General features: G+C 42.6%; 1 protein-coding gene across 2 annotated transcripts in view; it reads left to right on the forward strand.

The window, feature by feature from the left end:
* NOTCH3 (notch receptor 3) overlaps nt 1–23,169 on the forward strand; it is a 61,675-nt gene that overhangs the window by 23,377 nt on the left and 15,129 nt on the right. For both annotated transcript variants that reach the window (XM_007426161.4, XM_007426162.4), the window contains exons 3-21: nt 6,923–7,065; nt 7,257–7,592; nt 8,192–8,314; nt 8,663–8,896; nt 9,118–9,273; nt 9,486–9,671; nt 13,271–13,384; nt 14,871–14,984; nt 15,606–15,839; nt 16,123–16,233; nt 16,779–16,971; nt 17,182–17,327; nt 17,496–17,609; nt 18,291–18,410; nt 18,622–18,774; nt 19,209–19,437; nt 20,180–20,381; nt 20,608–20,761; nt 22,531–22,715. In XM_007426161.4, coding sequence (XP_007426223.1) covers nt 6,923–7,065; nt 7,257–7,592; nt 8,192–8,314; nt 8,663–8,896; nt 9,118–9,273; nt 9,486–9,671; nt 13,271–13,384; nt 14,871–14,984; nt 15,606–15,839; nt 16,123–16,233; nt 16,779–16,971; nt 17,182–17,327; nt 17,496–17,609; nt 18,291–18,410; nt 18,622–18,774; nt 19,209–19,437; nt 20,180–20,381; nt 20,608–20,761; nt 22,531–22,715 — 3,247 coding nt within the window. The remainder of the gene's footprint in view (nt 1–6,922; nt 7,066–7,256; nt 7,593–8,191; nt 8,315–8,662; nt 8,897–9,117; nt 9,274–9,485; nt 9,672–13,270; nt 13,385–14,870; nt 14,985–15,605; nt 15,840–16,122; nt 16,234–16,778; nt 16,972–17,181; nt 17,328–17,495; nt 17,610–18,290; nt 18,411–18,621; nt 18,775–19,208; nt 19,438–20,179; nt 20,382–20,607; nt 20,762–22,530; nt 22,716–23,169) is intronic.

A 23,169-nucleotide genomic window follows, 5' to 3' on the forward strand; every position in this document is an offset into this window, starting at 1 on the left:
GTGTGACCCTGAAGTGAAGACTTGAGTCTTTTTTTCCTGTACCAGTGAAAATAATTAAAGCTGCTCTTTGCTCTGGAAAGGAATTTGTCATTAGTGCCAGTGGCAGCTTCCCCCCTGGGGGAAATGCCAGGTTCAAAAAGTAGTTTTTCCTGGAACTGCAGCACAAGGGGGAAAGGTTAAATCCTTTCTGGTTGTTACTTTTACAGTAAAAAGGTTCCAATCATGCATTTAAAGTCTCTGCTTTTAATTCCAAAATAAACAAGACCAAATTGCCAGCCATTTTGGCCAGCAAGTCAAATCAACAAACTAGATTGCATCTTCAGGGGGAAGGGACTGTCTAGGTTCTGTTTCTCCTTCAGCAGCAGCAATGAAAGAGCTGAGGCTCTTAGGTGAATTTGCTGGGAGAGTTTCTCTCAGACCTCATGTGACATAGTGTGAAATCATGAGCCATGAGGCCACCAGATCCATTATTTTCTCATTTTGGGATCATCGATGCTCAGATTCAGCCACGTGACTCCATTTTTTTAAAGAAATGGAACACTTTTATCCATACAGCTATCCATACTTGCATGGATGTGCCATGGCATACTAGTATGGCAAGCCAGAACATAAGACACATATTCTCACTGGAGATGATACAAGTTATAGCCCAGTGCTCCTGGACTGAGTTTGAATATTCTCATCTAGGTCACACAGTGTGTAGTAATGTACCTTTACAGCAAGGATTTGTTTCTGAAATCTATGTTCTCTCTGTCCTTCAAAAGCTGATTTGGCATTCCCAGGGAAGATTGCAAAATGAAGAGAACACAAAGCAAATAATTATGAATGAACTAAGCAAATGAATCAAGCTGCATTTTAAAGAGAAATACCTTTATTTTCTAGCTCCTAACCTACAGTTCTTATGGAAGTATTTCTCAACTCTGAATATGCTGATTAGTATGATTGTTCTGAGCATAATCCTAGCCTTTGAAAGGATTATTTTCTTCTTTTTCCAGGCCTATGAGGAATTATGCAAACTCTCTTTGGGCTGGCATCTTTCACCTTTTCATCAGAAAGTACTGTATAAAGGCTTGCGGCAGCTTGTTAGCAAGCCAAGAAAATATTCTGTAATTCCTAGTTTGTGTTCTTCTACTTCAGTTACAAATGAAATGACTAAGGATTTCTTTATGGTTAGTGCATATATGTGATTTGTAAAAGCTTCTAATTATGATAGAATGATAGAGATGACTGGTGAGAAGGCAAGGGTGGTGGAAACTCCTTCAGTCTTTGGCTTTGCTTTCTTGAAAAGAGTAGTGGTCACTTACTGGCTTTTACCTCCAGAGCCAATTTTAAAAAAGAAAGAGTAATAGACCTGAGCTAAGCCCAGCTATGAGAGGTAGAGGACCTTGAGGGGGGTCATGCAGCAAATCATCACAACAGAGGACATATCCACCTCCTCAACCTCATTGAAGTGAGCTTTGCTGACAGCAGAAAAGCCCTAAAGTCAATTAAAATGGTGATAACTACAGATTTCCTCTGCAACAGAACAGCATCAACTCAAAATTCACCTCATGGCCATTAGCCGAGACCAGGGAAAGGAGCTGCTGGGCTTAAAAAAGGGCCTGAGTGGTGATTGGGCAGCACTTCCAGCATTTTTCCTGCAGCAACTGCAAATTAAATGTCAGGAACTTCCCACGCAATATGAAGACAAGGATTGGGCTTCCTCAGTGGTTTGGGGAGTAGGAACATAGCCTGGGCTGTCCATCCCGCAACTTGGTACACGGTTGGGAAAGGGGAACGACCATAATGGTACATCTGAGGAGGAGTGAAGAGTCCTAGAGTGCAGAGGGAATGATTGGCCGTGGCTCTGCCTGTCATTTCACATTCAAAGGAGACGAAATACAGGAATGCCTGAACAGCCTCTCCCTGCTGAAGGATGAAGTTGACCCTGAGAACAACATTGTCCTTTCCACAAATAGAAACCACATGCAAGGAGATGTTTTTGCCTTGTAGACCAGTTTTTGGGCAAAAGGCTAGGCAGCAAGGGAAGAACTGAGATGCACACACCCAAAAGGAAGCAATGAACATACCATCCCCACCCCCCCCAAAGAAAAAAGTCTTCTGACTCTTATATATATTATTCCTCAACTTTGACCCCTTTTCATAGCTGAGATCAGAACCTGAATAAATAACATCAGTGTGATGACCAAGACATTCAGGTAGGCAGCTGTTGCAAACATTCTGGCACACCTGAAAATTCAGCTCCACTGATAAGTGGGTGCTAGAGATGGTCCAGAGGATGTACACACTGGAAACAGAGGGTCAAGGAAACTGAGTATCTTGCTCCGCTACAGGTAGTCCTCGGTTAACGATGGTAATTGGGACTGGGATTTCCATCACTGAGCAATATGGGCATAAAGTGTGACGTCATGTGACCACATTGCTTACCACAGCACTCCTGGTGCTCCCAGTTGTCACCATTAACCAAATCCCACCCAGTAGTTAGGCAAGAACCCACCCCAAACCACGCTATTCTCGACTTGGTCCCTCCCAGCCCCAAGCCTCTGTAAGGTAAAGGATTGCCTCCTCTTCAGTTCTCCCCACCCGCCTATCTCCCCTCCTGTGCTCTGTTGGCCCTGCCGCCCTGTGCTCCACTCACCCTGCCGCTCTGCCGCCCCCCAGCTGACCTTTGCTATCTTCTTTCTCCTGTTGCTGATGAAGCACACCTGGCCTGGCCCTTTGAGAGGTAACTGCTGGCCGCATCAGGCCTTCTTCCTGAGGCCGCCTGTACCCAAATCGTGTAAGACAGTGAAGGTCAGCTGGGGGCAGCAGGGATGGCAGGATGAGCAGAGGGCAGGGCGGCAGGACCAGAGGAGTGCAGGGCCGGCAGAGGCAGCGGAGTGCAGGGTGACTGAAAGGGCAGAGATTGGGGGGAGATAGATGGGTAGGAGGAGTTAAAGCACCCCTGCAGTTGTAAGTGTGGGCAGGCTGCCAAGCAGCCAAATTTTGATCATGTGACTGCAGGGGTGCTGCAACAGCCATAACTTCAGGGACTGGGCATAACTACCATTCATTCAGCATCACCGTAACTTTGAAAGGTTGCTGAACGAATGGTTGTTAACCAAGGACTATTTGTATTAGCCACTGGTCAGCTAATGTATTGCATTGGATCACTCTTCAGGCAACAAACAGATCCTCAGAGGGATCACGGCCCACTCAGTAAGAGGAGAGGAACATTGATGGAGATGGGAGTAGGGGTGTCCCTGACAGGTGTCTGCAGGCTTATCTGCCACATCCATCAGACAAATTCACGTATGCAGATATGGCCTTCACCTGCCTAATCCTGCAAAAAGTGCTGTAGCTTGACTGAGCTGCCTAGGGGCTATTGTTTTAGTACATCCCTTTCTTGTCAGCTCTGTTGCTCCAGTAACTCAGAACAGGAGTTAAATTTACTATCTGTGATGATAGAACAGACCCAAAAGAGCACGTCCTTGTCTGGCTGCCTGGTTCTGTAGCCACCACATTCTATTTTATTGTTTTGGGGGGGGATGCCTTTCTTTCATGCATTTAGCCACTGTACTGATTTAGACTATTGACTAAGTAGGGGTAGCTCTCACTTACCGACCACAATTGGGACCGGCAACTCCATCACTAAGTGATGTAGTTGTAAAGTGAAACAGCACATGACCATGCCCAACTTAACAACGTCAGTTACAGCTGCAGCTGTTAAGTGAATCACCCATGGTTGTTAAGCACAATGTCACATGACTGTGATTTGCGAGCCCCTGCTGGCTTCCCCATTGACTTTGCTTGTTGGAAGCTGGCTGTGAAGGTCACAAATGGTGATCATGTGACTGCAGGGCTCTGCAACCATTGTAAATGCCTGCCACTTGCCAAGCACCTGCAGGGACACTGTGACAGCCGCAAGTTTGATTACTGGTCGTAAACCTACTTTTTCAGTGCTGTCATAACTTTGAACAGTTGCTGAATGAACAGTCAGTAAGTGAGGACTTCCTGTAATAAAGAATGTAATCCATACAACTGATGTCAACTCTTGTGGCTGAAGGTCATCTCCTCCTAAGGACAAGAAAGTCATTCTTCTGGCCTGCCTTCTTAGTAGAAGAGTAGTCAACCTCATATGTTAGGTCCATCATCTGTGGACAAAAGAATACTTTGCAGGAAATTTGACTGTTGCTCTGCATTTAGACTTCTAGCAACCTCATGTACCCAGCGGGTGAGGACTGGATAGAAGGAGAGGGAAGTTGCTTGAAGGAAAAGTTCATGGGTTTTGCTCACTTGGGCTGGAAGCCACTAGAATGAAGTAGTTTTGAGGCACTACGCCTGGTTTTAGTCATTGTCTGGCTCAAGTGGTTATGGAGAAAAGATGGTGGGTCTTGGAGATTGTAGCTTATCCTGACATGAGTTCTGAGGGGAACTGACTTCGGGAAGGAGCTGCTATTGTGATTTAGCAAAACTGAAGAGCAGCTAAACTGGTTTGAAAAATAGGCTTATTGTGAGGCTGGGCACAAGGTTTGCTGAAAAAACACATACAGTACAGTATAACCTTTTGTTTACAATACCTCCTTGGATGAATAGTCAAACTATGTGGATTTAACCAGAACAGGATACAGTTCTGGTTATTACAGAATAGTGTTATTTTTGGGCTGAAACCTCAGAACATTGACAAGCAAGTATTAGTAAAGTATTTGATTGTGTGTTATGGCTCCTATTAAATCTTAAATTGCTGCTATCAGTTAATTTTACATCACAGATCTACAAATCATACAGTAGACTCCAGCATTTCCTCATTTCTTTACCGCTTGTGTGTTGTGTGTGTGCAGGCACACAGTGACCACGCAGTCACACGCAGCTGCCAAAATGCTGCTGGCAACTTTCCTCCAGATGCAGCTTTGGGGACTTCCTTGGATGCCTTTTCCTTTGGCCAGTTGCTGTTGACAAGTTGTGTCTGCCTTTTTTCTGGCCCTTTTCTCCTCCTGGCTCTGGAGTCTGAGGTCCCCCTCCATTCCAGCAGAGCTGCTTTCTTGATTTTGAGGTAGGCTCTTCTGAGCCTTCAAGGCAGAGCTTCTCTGTGCTTCAGATGGATCACTCCATCACTGCTGACTGGTTTCAATTGTCTCTTTCTCTCCCTGAGTTTCCATGACAACTGGACCTCGTCAGAGGCCTATCTTTGGCTTTGGGTAAACTTTTTGTTGGCTTGCACAAGATTCATGGCATCTGCTTTAGATTTGAGCTGCTGGGAAGTGGTGGTCAGCCGACAACTTCTGCAGGGTGGCTGGCGTTTTTTGGCAAGGGGTTGGTGGGCAGTTCCTCTGCCTCATGTGACAGGCAGGACCCACCCTGTAGCTGGTCCAGCGTTCCCATTCCTTGTCTGATCCCTCTGTGGGCTGCAGGGCCCAGCCAGTGCCCAGGACGTGCTGTTCAGGCTCGGGCAGAAAAACAAACAGGCTTTTTGTGTTGCTATGGCAATAGCAGGCTGCAGGCACAGGCTGGGAGAGAGGGCTCTGAGGCCCTTGGATTTGTGAGGCCTGTTTGAAAGACTCCAGAATGGCCGTGGATTAGGAAAGGGAACTGCCTAACGCTCCCACCAGCACTACTTGGGTTAGCTGTTACTTTCTTGGACCTAGGTTGGTGGAAAACTTTGAGAGGTAAAAGAGGCCAATTTGTAAGAAAGTGTTGGATTCTGCTAAGGCCAAGTTGAGTTTTGAAAACTGAGAGTTGGGGGAAGAATGCTTCCCTGTGTGGTTCTTTCTAGTCATCCAGGCTGATTTATAAGTTTAGGCCACCTTTCCTTCTGGGCACAGGAGCTATTTCGCCCGTGTTTGTACATCAGTGCAGAGCTCTCCCTTTTTTGTCTGTCAGATATTGGCAATATTCTTCTCAGGAACAAGAAGGATCTTTCCCAAGTTTTTATCTATTTAATTTGAATTCAACCTTTTCCAAAAAAATGTACCTGGAGACCATACTTTGGATTCTTGAATCCTGTAAAATCCTTCATTCTCTGCACCTGACTAGATTTTTAAACCTGACCAAAGAAATGTCTGGGCTCCTGATGCCAAGCATTACAACCATCTTTCCAGAAACTACATTTAGCCATGTCTCAAGCATATATCAATATATTGGCAATGTTCAATTAAATTAAATTAAATTGTATGCCAATTATACAGACCTGTTTTTAGCTATGTTCTGTTTTCAACTTCTCTCAGTGTTTTCCTGTGAGTTCTGCTGGCAAAATCTTATACTGGATGGGAAAAGGTTTTTTTCTTAGATTTGCTTGGAATTTGTTAGTAAGAGGAAATGGTTGGCTGGAACCTGAGACAAGGCCAATATTTAAGATATCTATTTTCAGCTTGGGAAAGGTGAGTGTGGGCAGTTAGCAAAATCTGCAATGACAGATGCTGGTGGACTAGGATAGTGCAGGCTAGAGGAAATTGACTTCACTGAAGTATTATTTGGTGGAGGAATGAAGTTTTGTGCAGGTTCCTAATTTGTTTGTAATTCTTAAGTGGTTATGTGAAATTTGTGAAAAAGAAATATGTGACCTGGTGAAAAGGGAGCCTAACTGCTCATTGAATTAGTTCTTCATGGAGGTGTGATAGGAATATATCTGAAACAGACACTGCAATTTATGGAAGGGGAAACTTAAATGTAGATTTTTCAAGTTTGAGGCTGCTACCTGATAGGGTTCTTTCTCAGAGGCTCTTTGCTTCAAGTAACAGCTTTTCTCTCCCCATTTTCCTGAAGTAACCTCTCTAGAACTGCTTTTTATATCACCCTGATGCTATTTCTGTCAAATTTCTCACACTCTACCATTTCAGAATCCTTTCCTTTAGATGTGAATCTGTGTTAGTTGTAGGTCTTTAAAATATATGTCCAATGTATGGTGGACATAAGTGCCAATCTAACATACTTTTTTTTGTGCTAGATGCCAGCCTGGACTGATTGGAGAGCACTGCCAGTTTCAAGATCCATGTCACCAGTCACCCTGTGCCAATGGGGGCTCATGTGAAAGCACCTTGCGTGATGGCACTGTGCACTACCAATGTACCTGTCCCAAGGGCTTCCGAGGTGAGGATATCCAGTATGATGGAATATAGAGATAAAAGCTTCTGCAGAAGTTCTGGTAGAAAAGTGTGATGGCCATGCGACTGGGTGCTCTCGAGGAAGAATGGGTCCAGAATATAAATGAGGAAGTAGATCTTTTGGGGGAAGAGCCATCTATTGCTCCAGGATCATAATGTATTCCCTTTTCTGTTTAGGTCAGGACTGTTCTCTGTTTGATGCATGTGCCAGCAAACCATGTGTCAATGGTGGCCGCTGTACTAACTGGAATGGCCGATATAATTGCACATGCCCATCAGGTTACCAGGGCCGCAACTGTCGGAATGATGTAGATGAATGTCGGGTGTCTGGCCTGTGCCAGCATGGGGGTACCTGTCTTAATACACCTGGCTCCTTCCGCTGTCAGTGCCAAGCTGGTTACACAGGACAGCACTGTGAGAGTATCTCCACTCCTTGTGCTCCTTCTCAGTGTCTCAATGGGGGCACTTGCCGTCAGACAGGAGATCTCAGCTATGAGTGCGCTTGCTTGCCTGGTGAGTGAACTTCCAAAAATTGTTGCTTACCTCTGCTCTATGAGAGTGTGGTGGGGTACTGGATAGAGATTCAGAGTAAAAATATCTCTGAAGCAGTTGGGTTGTGTGGAATAGGAGCATCACATGGAACACAAGCCTATATATTTGCTTTTGTTAAATTGTATTTCATTGCTTTCCTGTCAGGAAGCTCATGGGAAGCTATTGAGAGTTTTGGTGGAGTAGGAAGGAAGCAATCTAAAGGGAGGCGGGGTAGGCAAGTTAGCAGACAGCCGCTGTGGCTATGTGAGCCAGAATGCAGTGGGAGGCTTGGCTAATGTTTCCTCCTCGATCTAGTTTATGATCAGGAGTGCTGGAAGGGCTTTCACTGCATAACTCAGAGGCTCTTCAGCATTGTCTCCAACAGTTCCTAACCAGGCTTTAAACTATATGTCATCTATCCTGGCAAGTATTCTGATATATTCTTGATGGAATTAACTTCCATGAAAGGATGCATAGTTGTGCATTCAACTTTAATAGTGGACTCCTTTTGTTTTCATTTCCTGAAGCTAATTTTCCCACTGAAGCCAACTAGACTAAATGATTTTCTTTCCTCCTCCCAGGTTTTGAGGGACACAACTGTGAAATTAACATAGATGACTGTCCAGACCACATGTGCATGAACGGAGGCACTTGTGTGGATGGTGTCAACACCTACAACTGCCAGTGTCCTCCAGAGTGGACAGGTACTGGGAAAGCAGGCCAAGAAACAGATTATGATTAATTTCAGGGGGCTTAATAAGGATCTGGGTAGCTCTTAAGATCTGGTTATAGAACATTTTCTTTCCTTTTCTCCATGGCATTACAAAAAATATTAGCTATCAAGTTAGGAAATCTGCCTGTTTGATGGATAAGACTATTTTTAGTCCTTCCAATTTTGGTAAAATGGTTCTATGCTGGCTCAGTGAGCTAGGAACGAAGAACAATGACACCTTACGATTGGGAACAGGATACAAACTACAACTTTTGGATTCAACTCTATTTTGGAAAACATTTAGCTAAAAGTATCCTTTTTTTTTTTTTTTTTACTGTAGGCCAATTCTGTACTGAGGATGTGGATGAATGCCAGCTGCAGCCCAATGCTTGCCACAATGGAGGCACTTGCTTCAATACCAATGGTGGCCATTCATGTGTCTGTGTCAATGGCTGGACTGGGGAGAGCTGTAGTGAGAACATTGATGACTGTCAGACAGCTGTCTGTTTTCATGGTGCTACTTGCCATGATCGTGTGGCATCCTTCTACTGTGCATGTCCTATGGGCAAGACAGGTAGCAAGCCTCTACCATGCATGTTGCATCAACAGACTTTAATCGGTATTGTGAAAAGAAGGCAGTGGGTGTATGGGACATTGAATAGCATGAATATGGTTACTTTTTTAAATGGAAAGAAATGCTGAACATGAAGATGCAAAAGTTGTTTCCTCTTGCTTTGCGGTTTTCTTCTTATTCCCCACATATATAATTGTCACGCAGTGACCTTTCTCTTCTAGGCCTCCTTTGTCACTTGGATGATGCCTGTGTCAGTAACCCTTGCCATGAAGATGCCATTTGTGACACCAACCCAATGAATGGCCGTGCAATCTGCACCTGCCCACCAGGTTTTACTGGTGGAGCCTGTGATCAAGATGTGAATGAATGCTCCATTGGTGAGAATTGCATTTTTCTTGTGTGACAGTGTTAAAGAAGAAGCGATGGATGGAATTCTGCATCTTCAAAAAATGGGAGGGTCCAAAGGTTTTCTGAGATAGACTGACCTCTGCTGGCATGCCGTTGAAACTTTTTGTCTCAAGTTGTCTCTACAAATATAATTTTGGGTCAGCCAGCCAACCACTTTCACTTGTTATTTTGCCAACTGCAGGAGCTAATCCATGTGAGCATTTTGGAAAATGTGTGAACACACAAGGCTCCTTCCAGTGCCAGTGTGGACGTGGTTATACAGGTCCACGCTGTGAGACAGACATCAATGAATGCCTCTCCATGCCTTGCCAGAATGATGCCACCTGCCTTGACCGTATTGGTGAATTTACATGCATCTGCATGTCAGGTAGGATCCCTGGATCTGGCTCCCAAATCACTGAAATGCATACTTAAGTTGCTCCCCTTGGTAGGGGGAATAATCTCAAGGAAAAGCAAGAAAAGGAGTTAGTAGGCAGTTGATTGGAAGAGGAGGGCATCAGATCTCTGACAGAGCTGGGCTCGTTGAATGAGCTTAAGTAGTGTATTTCCTTGGTTCAAATTGTTTTTAAAAAAGAAAATTTGAGAGATGTGATTCATTGTTATCATGAGCTCTATATGATACATAAAAGGTATTACAAGTACTTTCTGTAAATAAAGAATAACCTTGACTGCTTCACATCTGGGTGTTTGCTTGGTATAAGCCTAGCTTTCTGATGCATTTCTTGTTTTTTGCACTTCACATGTGTCTGATTCTAGAACAAGAAGTGGCTCTTGGATTCTGATCCTTCAGAAACCCGCATCATCCATGTTTCTTTGATACGTTGTTCTTTATTGGTGGAGAGGGGATGGGATGGGATTTACTTAGGAGGATGTGTCATTTGTCATTGTATATCTGGAGTTTTTACCAGTGTTTTCTTAAAACAAGAGATGCAGGAATACTGGAATTGCAGTAGTCATGGTTTTAAGTATCTAGCTTGAACTTTTCCTTTATTCTCTCCCTTGCTAGTTGTGGAACTGTATTTCACATTACTATCATGAAACCATAATGCTTTAATATTTAGATGGCCAATATAAACTTAGATGAAGAGCTGAGGTACAATCATTCATGAAGAAAGCTAGAGTTATGAATGTTGGGCCTTTCATAGAAATCTCAGAGTGTATATACTGTTATGCCCACATCCATCTCTGCAGCATAGCATTGCTGTGCTGTACATTGGGGCGGGAAGCAGGCTCAATCCTTCAGAAGGTTCTCTAGAGTCAAAGCAAATATACACACATACAACACACTTCCTAGAAAGTGAGAGATGACTATACAGTTGTCCCTTCTCCCATTGTGGCAGAGTTTTAAGTATTGAATAAATTTGTACAATGTTCATACAGACAGTGGGAGTGCGGCATTGTGCTTGGAATATTAATGGTGAGGCCAGCCTAGTGAGTGATGAGAATTGGCTGTTCTTTGTGCTTCCATTACCCCATATAGGGAGGAACACTCTCCTTCCTTGCTCACTCATTGGTTAATGCTAGCTTTTTGTACAAGCCTGGGGGAGGGGTAAGTCTTCCTAGCTGCAAATGCCTTTGGGCAAGGGGATAGTAAACTTGGTTTTAATGTTGCATGTTGCTCACCCAGCGTTGCTGTATTCTGGAGCCATTCCTTTTGGGATTAGGATGCAATGAGAGGACTGTAATATTAAGACCTGATTCTTGACAAGTGGCTTAGAAATTAGCCAACATGGAGCAGTATTATTTTCCTGTACAATTGCCTTCTCATAGCGAGAAATAGGAAACCTTAAAAAGAATGCCATCTTAAACTAGATGAAGCTATTTCTCCATCTAGCATAGTAATATCTATTCGGCAACAAAGATTTTCTGTATCACCTAACTTATTTTTTTAATTAGAGATATCAGGAGTTCAGCCTGTGATCTTCTGCATTATAAATACATGTTTTATAGGTTATGTATAGTACTGTCCTACTTAAAGGAACCTAAGTAGGACTTCTGCTTACTTCATGTAAAATCCAGCATTCCAGAAAACCAAACTTAATTGAAAACAGATACACTATTACAGCAGTTCTCAAACATTTTGGTCTCAGATGATTGAGGACCCCAAAGAACTTTGGTGTATGTGGGTTATATCTATTGATATTTACTGTATTAGAAATTAAAACTGAGAAATTTTAAAATATTTATTTGATTTCATGGACCCCCTTTGAGAACTGTTGCACTATTTTATTGGTCTATCATTTTGGATTCACAGATTATCTCATTTATTATTGAATATTCAACCTCATAGGGTTGTTATTGTGTGGAAAATAGGCAGGAATATTGGGTATGTTTGCCACCTTGAGTTATAAAAAAAGCAGAAAATTAATAATAATAATAATAATAATAATAATAATAATAATAATAATAATGTAATAAGTAGTAGTAGTAGTTATATAAGAAATGTACTCAATTCATCAGTTGAAATAGTAAGAGTGTACTTAGTACAATTGTATTAAATGAGTATTATAACCATAAGATTGGAATATGATGAAATACTAAAATATTGGGATTAGGGAGCAGCAGAAATAATGAAGATTGGACTTTTCAGGGGAAACTTTTTTCTGTCCAATGGATATCTTTTAACTACAGGTAGTCCTTTACTTACAACCACAACTGGGACCGGAATTTCTGTTGCTAAGCGAGGCAGTCATAAAGCGAAACATCACATGACTGCATCGCTTAGTGACTGCAATCCCAACAATTCTGCATGCTGTCATTAAGCAAATTTCACTGGTTGTTAGGCGAGGACCCTCCCCAATCCAAGCCATTCTGGGCCTGGTCCCTCCCAGCCCTGAGCCTCAGTATGGTAACAGACTGCCTCCAACTCCCCCCACAACCTGTCTCCCCACCTCCAACTCTGCCCTTTTGGCTGCCCTGCACCCTGCCTTGCAGGGCGGCAAGCAGCCCCAGAACCATGAGACTCTGTGGCTGCAAGAAGCCCCTGAGTCGCAGCACAGCACAAAGCTGCAGCTGCCCCTGCAACCACCCCAGCCCAATCTCCCCAAGCTGCCCCAGGAAGTATTTGTTCGCGCAGCTGCCTTCTCTCCCAATTCCCCACACCGACCTTTTCCTTTTGCACCCAGCCCCTGCAATCAAAGCAGAAGTGTCTCTCTGCCTTTGCTGTCTCCTTTTCAGACCCAGCTTCTCCAATTAAGTTTTCCTGCACAAGGCTCCCTGAGCCTTCAGAAACCCGCACTGAAGGCTCTCCGAAGTCAGCACACCTTTACAAAGTCAGCGCAGCTAGGAGTTAGTTGGAGAAGCTGGGTCCGAAAAGGAGACAGGAAAGGCAGCAAAGTGCTTTGGCCGTGGGGGCTGGGCGCAAAAGGCAAAAGGTTGGTGCGGGAAACTGGGAGAGAAGGCAGCTGGGCAAACAAATGCTTCCTGGGGTGGCTTTTCGCAGCTGGACTGGGGTGGCTGCAGCGGTTCTGGGGCTGCCTCTCAAGGCAGGGTGCAGAGTGGCCAAAAGGGCAGAGATTGGGGAAGATAGGTGGGTGGGGGGAGTTGAAACACCCCTGTGGTTGTAAATGCGGGTGGGCTGCCAAGCACTTAAATTTTGATCACGTGACTGTGGGGCCGCTGCAGTGGTCGTAACTGGGCACGGGTTGTAAGTCCATTCAGTGCCATCGTAACTTCGAATGGTGACTGAATGAATGGTCATTTAGCCCCATTAAAGCTGTCTTTGTAAGAAATTAGCAAATACTTTTCAAAAAAGTAGATTTTATAAGTGCCCAATTTTGCAAGTAAAATGCCTTTTCTTATGGTGTATCTTTCTCCACATAATAAATTAGTGTTTCTGATGAGGGGCTCTTTGTCCCATTATTGGTGTGGGATGTACACTGAGTACATATTTTGAATATATGGAGGGGCAGGGTGAAGTTTGATGAGGTTGGAGTTTGTAACATAAATGATTCTTCATGGTTACAGGTTTCAGTGGTACTTACTGCGAGATAAATATCAATGAGTGTGAAAGCAATCCCTGTGTCAATGGTGGTATCTGTAAGGATATTGTCAATGGATTCAGTTGCACCTGCCCCTCAGGTAAGTATAGAGCTTTGCCATCCAGGAGCACTGCCTCACTTTTCCACTGGGAAGCTTCAGCATAATGTTACAGAAATCTAGAAAATGTTTTTCCACTTGGCTTCTTACTTGACAATGCACTATATGTTTTTTTAGTGTATTTGAAGCATGCCCAGCCCTGACATTTAGAAGATTGGGGAACAGCAATTTTTGTAAGAAGTTTAGTTTTTTTCGTTACTCATAATATTAGAGAAAGCCTGCTACTTGAGTCAACTTAACAATATATCCTGCTTTTGTCTTAGAGTTGTGCTGCAGTTTCTCTTGAGTTCATACTGCCCCCTGTGACACTTTTTATCTCCTGCCCCGTGGTACAGTCTGAATAGGCATCCACTGCTGAGCAAGCAGATCATTTGGAGAATTTATAGTCAGTGTCTGAGCTACCACTGCAATTTTATGGCAGTATCATTAGCTCCTTTCCCTGGACTTGCCCAGCTTTTCTGCTATAACCGGGTAGAGGTCCTATGCTCCATTTAGTTGTTTTTAGGGTTGATTGACAGACAGACCTATAGCATGCTCTGTGGGAGCTTGGACAATGGCATCTTTGTTCCCCTGGCCTGTCGCTCAGGCCCCTGAACCCAATTTACATGTGCGGTAGACACTGCAAAGCCCCCTGTGGAGAGAAGGGAGAGAGATATGAAAAGCTCTTGCTGTAGGCCTCTGGTGGTGAGGCTGAGTTGTGCAACTAAGCTGTATTTTACAATGCTGAACTTTTTCTATTACTGCCTTTACTTATTTCAGTTCAAATTGTCAGTTTATCCTGGGTGGATCTAGGTTCTAGTTAACTGGAGACTGTCTCTTAGAATTAGCATATACTGACACTTTCACCAACCGTGCTTCTAATGCTTTTTGTTTCTTCTAATGGCAGTGGGCTGTTTATATGGGATTTTCCCTACATAGCCACTGAGAAAGCAGAGGTAGCTGTTCAGGTAGTACTTCCATTCTTCCCAAAGCAGCATTGGATTTACCAGAACCATTGTACATGTACATGGTTTTGTGGTGCTTTATGAAGTAAATTTTGTTATTTGTGTCAATTTAGGTAATTTGCATAGAAACACAAATAATGTTAACTGATGTGGAAAATTAGGTCATTGAATATGATGTCTTTCACACTGAGGTCCACTAAATCAAGGCTTCACTGTATTTCTAAACTTCCGAGCTCCCAAGACTCTATAGATGATTTACAAAATAAGGTTAAAATGAAAATCAAAAGCCAATAGCATAATGAATAAAATCACACTCCTCTGTCCACTGCATTCAATGAAACCTGTAAAATATGGTACAGATGTTAGTATAAAATTTCTGTCTATCAGAGTGAATAACAACAAGCACTACTTTTGTGTGTTGTCGTTGGGATGCCCTAACTATCTAATGTAATAGGAGCGGTGGTATAGTTGCCATTTCATTGGTTCTTCTGATTTATTTGACATATTTTTCCTTCTGCATTCAGGCTTCTCGGGTTCTATGTGCCAAATAGACATTGATGAGTGTGCCAGCACACCATGCCAGAATGGTGCCAAGTGCGTGGACAGGCCCAATGCTTATGAATGCCGTTGTACAGAAGGTGACTGTTTACTGTAGAAGTTGATGATAATGAATTCAAGGGTCTATCAGATACTGACACAGTGAGAAAAAAAATCCCTCCTCATTGTCTTCTATATATTGTGTGCGTGATTTGAGCTCTTTCCCCATAACATACTTCTTCATCAGAAAGTATTTAGTGAAGAAAGAGTCTGAAGTAGCAGGTGGATAAGGCCTGGTTCAAGGACAGTATATTTCTATCTTTGGTATTAGGTCTTGAGTAAGTGGAAAAGAATGATAAAATGTTTGACAAACTAAAAGTGGATATTGTATTTTTTTTCCAGAGAAATAGTAGTCTTTCCCTATAGTGGAGGATGGTATCTAATTACTCCTACTTAATCTTGAAGTTGGGGCCAGACTTTTATTACTCCTTGCTATGATAGGAATTGCCCATCTTTAGTTCCAGCCTTGTCTAAACTTTTAGTTTACACATACCTCAGAGAGCTCCTAGCTAAAGAAGTAGATTTGGAAGATCAGACGTTGGTCTCATTTTAATCAATAGCTTTGATTGACTTTTCACTTCCTAAAATGAAAGTTAGGGGAATAGACTTCCCCAGGAAGTTACTGTGATCCATGTTAACGTTGCCTTCTGTTTTTCTCATAGGTTTTGAAGGGGCTTTGTGTGAAAAAAACATTGATGACTGCTCCCCAGATCCTTGCCACCATGGCGCTTGTGTAGATGGCATTGCCAGCTTCACCTGTACATGTGTGGCTGGTTACACTGGGTACCGTTGTGAGAACCAGATCAATGAGTGCCACAGCAATCCCTGTCAACATGGGGGCAAATGTATTGATCTAGTAAATAAGTACCTCTGCCACTGTCAGCCAGGGACCTCAGGTAGGACTTTCTTCTTATTGCACAGAAAATGCTTTCTCTTCCTTGCTTGGGTTCAAGCCCTTTCTTAAGGGACAGAACTGTTGGGCAGCCACTATACCATTCGTAACACTTGCTGGTTGCACTCTTAAATGATACTTTGCAAGAACTTTGCTAACCCATGCTAGCTTACCACACCATCTACACAAATCATTTAGTCAAGACAAAAAACATTTCCAGCTATCATGGAGCCTGGTGAAGGGAGGGGCGGAGTATTACTTTTCTATGATATGTCCTTCCCTTCAAGGTGCTAATTGCGAGATAAACTTTGATGACTGTGCCAGCAATCCTTGTGACTATGGGATCTGCCGTGATGGCATCAATCGTTATGACTGCATCTGCAAACCTGGCTTCACAGGTGATGGCTGGTGGGGTTATGTTTGGCTGGGGGCTGGGGCAAGAAAAGAAAATAATTTGTTATAAAAGCTGCAAAATTAGTTTATATCACAGATAAACCTATCTACAGATTATAAGTAGTTTATAATCTTTGGCTTTGCAGGCAGAAATTGGGGTAGTTATGTTCAGAATGGCTGCAGGAGAGAAATGTACAATCTGTGGCTCCAGGATGTTATGTGGCTACAGTTGCCCCTCAGATCATAGGTTTAGCCTTTCTAAAAATTGTTGCTGAATTGTAATGAAGTGGAAAATTATTAAATACACAGAGAGTAAGAATTTTTACTAGCTCTTAATTTAAAAGTATATCAAATCAAATTATTGGTTGTCATAGGCCCAACTCCTGATATGTGACTTAAAGTCCTAGTGTACTGCTTGACACCAAATGATTGCAGCTTTCTGTGGGTTTTAATTTTAGTTGGTACAGGAGACAAAGCCAAACTGATCTACCATTCTTTAAAACTAGAAGCTTGATCATCTCATTGCTGAGCTATCTTTTTTCCCTTCTAGGTCCTCTGTGCAATATAGAGATTAATGAATGTGCATCCAGCCCCTGCAAGAATGGTGGTACCTGTGTGGATGGTGAAGATGGCTTCTCTTGCCTTTGTCCTGAGGGTTTCCATGATCCACATTGCTATTCAGAAGTGGATGAGTGTAGCAGCAGCCCTTGTGTGCATGGCACATGTCATGATGACATCAATGGGTGAGAGCTTTCATCAGGCTACAAGTCCATATGGATGTCTTTGGGAAAAACTGCCAATTGGTCAGGAGTGGGCAGGCTTTGTTCCTGTTAGAGATCTGTGGCTGTGAAGAAAACAGGGCATTAAATCACCCTCAACAAGCCATTCAAGTGGCCTTGGTGGAATGTTTTGGAAGAAGTAAGGAATCTTAATTTCATTCTTTTGTTTTTCAGGTACCAGTGTGAATGTGAGCCAGGCTGGGCTGGTACCAATTGTGATGTGAACCGCAATGAGTGTGAATCCAATCCATGTCAGCATTTTGGCACTTGCACAGATTACGTCAATGGCTATCGTTGCAAATGCAAAGAAGGCTTCCAGGGTATGGTTCCTTGCCCTGCTTACCTTGTCCATGCTTTGCCCTAACGAATTCCATAAGGACACCAGTTTTCCCTTTCCTCCAATTCTGTATGACAGGAGTGGATGATGGCACTGGTTTCTTCTCAAATTTGAATTCATGGGATTGATGAGATTATCATTTTCTCTTCAGGGACTTACTGCCAGACCAATATAAACGACTGTGCTTCCAGCCCCTGCCTCAACAAGGGTTCCTGTATTGATGGCATTGCCAGTTATGCTTGCCTGTGTGACTTGCCTTATACTGGTGAGTAGAGAGTTCTTTGCGATAGAGTTGGTAGACTGGATGTTTCTCTTTGAGGTTAAGCATAATCCCTGCTAAGAAAACTGATCACCTGTCCTCTGCAAATTGCTGTAAAGCAAAACCTGCCTCAGTTAAACAGGCACCATCATATCAATATTGCAGCTGCACAAAGAAGAACTGATAATGAGTACTAGATTGGAAGCTGGAGGATCATGGCTCATATTCATGATCTGTGCTTTGCCTGTTCATGATATAGTCATACAGCTCAGGTTCTAATTGTGTAAAAATCTCAGCTGTATGCATAATGCTAGGAGGCTATTCTGTGATGTTCTTGAAATACAAGTTGAAATGGGTATGCGTCAAAACAAAGCTTAAAAAATGTGTATTTGTGTGTTTGTGTGAAAAACAGGGCGGGAAGAAACAGTCTGGAGATGTAACAGAAATACACTTTCCCATAGAAAAGGCCTAGCTCTGTTCAACAAATAATAAATTTAAAGCTTTATTTATGTTTTATGTATGAAACAAAATTCCTATTCATAGCACTTTGTGGCTAAACATCTGTTCATGGAGTTTCATTTGTGTTCACTTGGGAGTCTTACATTTGCAACTCTGGATATTCTGATGTTCTGATGTTGGGCCAGTGGAAATCTGCATATTCTTAACAGGCTTCTCTTTTTTTCCCAGGACGGAACTGTGAGAATGTTTTGGCTCCTTGCTTCCCTAACCCATGTGAGAACAATGGTGTCTGTGACCACACTCCTGATTATGAAGGGTTTACCTGCAGTTGTGCACCAGGCTGGCAAGGTATTATAACCATGGATCCTTTTTTTCCCATCGCTTTCAGAGTATTGTAGAATGCAGTTTTATTATTGTTCAGTGGTAGCTTTGTGTGTTAAACTCTTTTTACCCTTTTGCATTGTGCACTATCTTGAATGTCTTTGAATGGAAACATGATAAAGAAATTAAAGCATTAAATGTTTTAAAATAACTGTATCTGTTTTGTTCTATCCCATAGGGCAGCAATGCCACATTGACATTAATGAATGTGACCAAAACCCATGTCGAAACAGGGGCACTTGCACCAACACACTTGGCAGTTATAGATGTGCCTGCCGCCCTGGCTACACTGGCATCAATTGTGAGATGGATATTGATGACTGCATACCTAGTGAGTTTATTGAGTACATTGGACAACAGGAAATAATCTGATAGGAACTAAACAGTTTGATCTCCTGCTGGTTATTTTGTTGAGACAGGATGTATGGCATTATTTCTGATCTGAGATCCCTGCCTGATTGGTGTCTTGACAAACTAGAGTCTCAAGGCCTTTGTTTAACTATGTTTTCTTAACATGTAATTCTGACTTTTCCTGACACATGAAACCAGACCGTGAACTCCTTCATTCATTTCCAGTGAAATGTAGACACTTTTAAATGTTTTGGGAAGCATCCTCAAGTTTGAAGTCCAGAGGCAGTTATGATGCTAGATGCATGGGGGTATACAAAATACAGAATTTAGTCTTTTGTTTGAAAACTTCCTGGTAAAGGAGAACAATGCTTATGCTTACTAAAACCTTTTGAATATTCTTTTCCCTGCCAATAGATCCTTGCCTGAATGGCGGCTCCTGTCAGGATGGCATCAGTTCCTTCACATGCACTTGCCTGCCAGGTTTCACAGGACTACGCTGTGCAGCTGAAACCAATGAGTGCCTGAGCAGCCCTTGTCGCAATGGGGCCACCTGTACTGACTATGTCAACAGCTACACTTGTACTTGTGCCCCAGGCTGGGCAGGCTTACACTGTGAGCACAATGTCCAGGAGTGCACTGACAGGTGAGATTATCAGAATTATTGTTCTGAGGGTCAGTGTCTAATGTCTTGCTCACAGTCTGCCTGGTCACTCATGTTGCTCAACAGTTCAGCTTGCAGTATGGCCCCTAAAACTCTCTTTATACCACTAAAGCCAAATAGTATAGTGGTGGGAATTATTTTGGAGATTTGCATCACATACTGAGTGCTTTCCCACTTTCCCCTCTATGGAACATCATGCTTCGTGAAGTCAGTTGAAGGGGCCTATGAATTCCCAACTCTGTTATCACATTATATGGATGGATATATAATGCAAAAAATAGAAAGATGTATTTTCAATAGTATTCAAATAGCGAAACAGATCATGATACATACATGCTCCTCTTGAACAGAACTCTGTAGCTCTGTTCCTTTGAATTAGCTGCTCATAGGCCATACAGTCCAAGTGGAGGAAGCATTGGAGGCTAAAGCATATGAAGATTTACCAGTAATGTTCCATTGCCTGTCAGTTGCAGGCAAACCAAATCCCAAATATTGAGCAAGAAGAAATATTAATCACTGAGCCCATCTGCAGAGTACCAGGAGAACCTGCACTGAAGACTGTTCTTACTGTTTCATTTTTCACCTAGAGTAGAAATTCTTCTTTAAGATACTTGTTTGCCAACATATTTAGCCTAGAGAAAGTTAAATCTCTGCTAGAGGAAACTCAAACTAGAAAGTCTCATTGATTCCTCCATTTTGGACGTCTGTGTTTATCTTCTGGCAGCTCTTGCTTCAATGGTGGAACATGCTTGGATGGAGTGAATTCATACACATGCCACTGTCGTGCTGGCTTCACAGGCACCCACTGCCAGCATGAGATTGATGAGTGCCAGTCACAGCCCTGCCTCAATGGTGGGGTGTGCCATGATGGTGTGCAGTCCTATCGTTGTACCTGTCCTCAGGGCTACACAGGTCCTCAGTGCCAGGTAATCTGCTACAAGCCTCAGGTAAAGGAGATGAAAATAATTTAAATCTTTAGAGTTTATCTAATGTAAGCAAGGCTTCTGCAAGAAAGTCTGAGACCAGAGGTATATATCACAATAGCTCAATACAAAAGGAAGATGAGGAAAGAGTGGTAAGAAAGGCTTGGGTTTCACATTGGCAAGAGCACAATATATTGTCACATACTCTTGCTTTGTTCTGTCCTTCCAGAACCTTCTGGATTTGTGTAACCACTCCCCCTGTCAAAATGGTGGGCATTGTGTGCAGTCGGGTGCTACTTTATCCTGTGATTGCCCTGGAGGCTGGACTGGCCGTTACTGTGACATCCCAAATGTTTCTTGTGAAGTGGTGGCAAGGAACCGAGGTAAGGGGGCTTTCTGCTCCAGTTCTCTTCCAGCTGTGAAGAGGAAGTTGTCTGTTGCTCATCAACCTCACTACTTGTGTTCATAGTGAAAATGTCCCAGCCACAAGCACAAATGTGTGTGGTTAATTATCGAGGCTTCTGAACTTTGTCAACCTGTACTCATTGTCCAACTACTTCAGAGCTACTGGGACAATGTCCTTAAATCCACTGATCCACTAATTAATCTTCCATCTGCAGTTCCTAGGGGTGTCCATAAAATACTTAGCGGTCAAGAAATTTTATTTTCTATGCTTTCCAAGTATATACTGCTAATGTTATTTGATCCAATAATGGGGATGGCTAGCCCCATAGAGGCCTTCTGTCTTCAGCCTCAGATTTTTCATCCTCTTGGACTCTCCTTCTCCTTTTTAGTAATGTTCTTAACTAATGTTTTATGTATTTATATATATTTATGTTTTTAATGTTTGTTGTGAATCTCTCAGAGTTCCCCCATTGGGGGGAGATGGGCGGTTGAAAAATTTAATAAATAAATAAATAAATAAATAAAAATAGATTCAGCACTAGCAGCTGTTTCAATATTCAGTCTGAGAGGGTGTTTATTATGTTGATTTCAAAATGGGATGTCTCTAAGCAGTACTGATCCGCATAAAGATCCGCATAGTCAAAGCTATGGTTTTTCCAGTAGTAACGTATGGCTGTGAGAGCTGGACCATAAAGAAGGCTGAGCGCCGAAGAATTGATGCCTTTGAACTGTGGTGCTGGAGAAGACTCTTGAGAGTCCCCTGGACTGCTAGGAGGTCAAACCAGTCAATCTTAAAGGAAATCAACCCTGATTGCTCATTGGAAGGATCGATAATGAAGCTCAAGCTCAGATACTTTGGTCACCTAATGCGAAGAGAGATTTCTTTGGAGAAGACCCTGATGCTGGGAAAGATTGAAGGCAAAAGGAGAAGAGGACGGCAGAGGATGAGATGGTTAGATAGCATCACTGAAGCAATGAGCATGAAACTGAGCCAACTCAGGGAGGCAGTGAAGGACAGGAAGGCCTGGCGCAATATGGTTCATGGGGTCACGAAGAGTCGGACACGACTTAACAATTAAACAACAACAACAAAGCAGTACTGAAGATGTCTTGGTAGTCAGTAGACTGACAATAGAGATGATGATCTGGTTGGTCCCCTAGTTCAGTGTTTTTCAAACTATATTCCATGGAACCCTGGGGTTTCTTGAGAATTTGATTGGGTTCTGTGAAGGATTAAGGGCAAAAAAAAAAAAAATCACTCAAACACAGCCAATCTTCTGTCACTAGAGCTTTGCCTCTTGGCCAGGGGTTCCAAGAATTTTTCTAAATCATTATTTTTAACTAAGAGATTGTGTAGCCTAAAAACATTTGAAAGCCCTTGTTCTAGTTGTATGATCACTTTTTAAATCTCCCATAACTATTTCATTTATTTTATCTGATAAACATGTATTCCATTTCCACCAAATGATACTAATGAGAACTATAAACATATCCTTTAAAGAGAAATAAGAATTAGAATCAAATTTCAGAAACACTAGGAAAGTGTGTTCTTCCTCAGCAAATTGAATTTAGAAGGGAAGGAATTCCAGCTATTTTCAAAGGCTTGGAACACAATCTTGATTTTGTACAGTTGTTTTGGTTTTCTTGACTTTCTTTGTTCTCGGTGGCTCTGTTTGGTACTTTTAGGAAAAGGTATGGAGGATATGTTGAGAGCACACAGTGAGTAATTCTCTTTTCCTCGGCATAGGTGTGGCCAAGGAACAAGTGTGTCATTATGGAGGCCGTTGTGTGGATGCTGGCAATACTCACTACTGTATTTGCAAGAAAAGCTATACTGGCAGCTACTGTGAGAGTGAAGTCAATCACTGCCAGCACAGCCTATGTCGGAATGGGGGCACCTGCCGCAGCTTTGTGGGAGGTTATGCCTGTGAGGTGAGGAAGGCCTAGCCAACCATACCAAGCTGAGAACCTTGCTTCTGTTCTAGGAAAAGTGGTGGTGCTTCTTAAGGAAGACTGGGAGACTATAACATTGCGAGGGGATGCTCTGAAGATTGGGAGCTAAGGAATTGGCACAAATCTACAACTTCTTTTTCAATTAATGTAAAACAAGATAAAAAAAGAACTATTTCTCAGTGATCTATGTTATCCCCAAACTGTATTCTGTTGAATACATTTCTTCATAATATAGATTGCAGCTGTTTTCTGTTATTGCTGTTCCAACATACACTGCAAAATTTATACATGTTTGTTTTTCCACATCAGTGTTGAATGTCAGCAGTAAAATACCTTCCATTGTTTCTTGGATTTTTGTTGTAGGAATGAGCTAAATCAAACTAGTATTCCTTTAGTGATATTTACAAATTTCACTAAACAAGTAGAAAATATT

Source organism: Python bivittatus, unplaced genomic scaffold (genome assembly GCF_059951505.1).
Source record: "Python bivittatus isolate LINGU-HERP-01145 unplaced genomic scaffold, Pbiv_v1 ctg000080_np1212, whole genome shotgun sequence".
NCBI lineage: Eukaryota > Metazoa > Chordata > Lepidosauria > Squamata > Pythonidae > Python > Python bivittatus.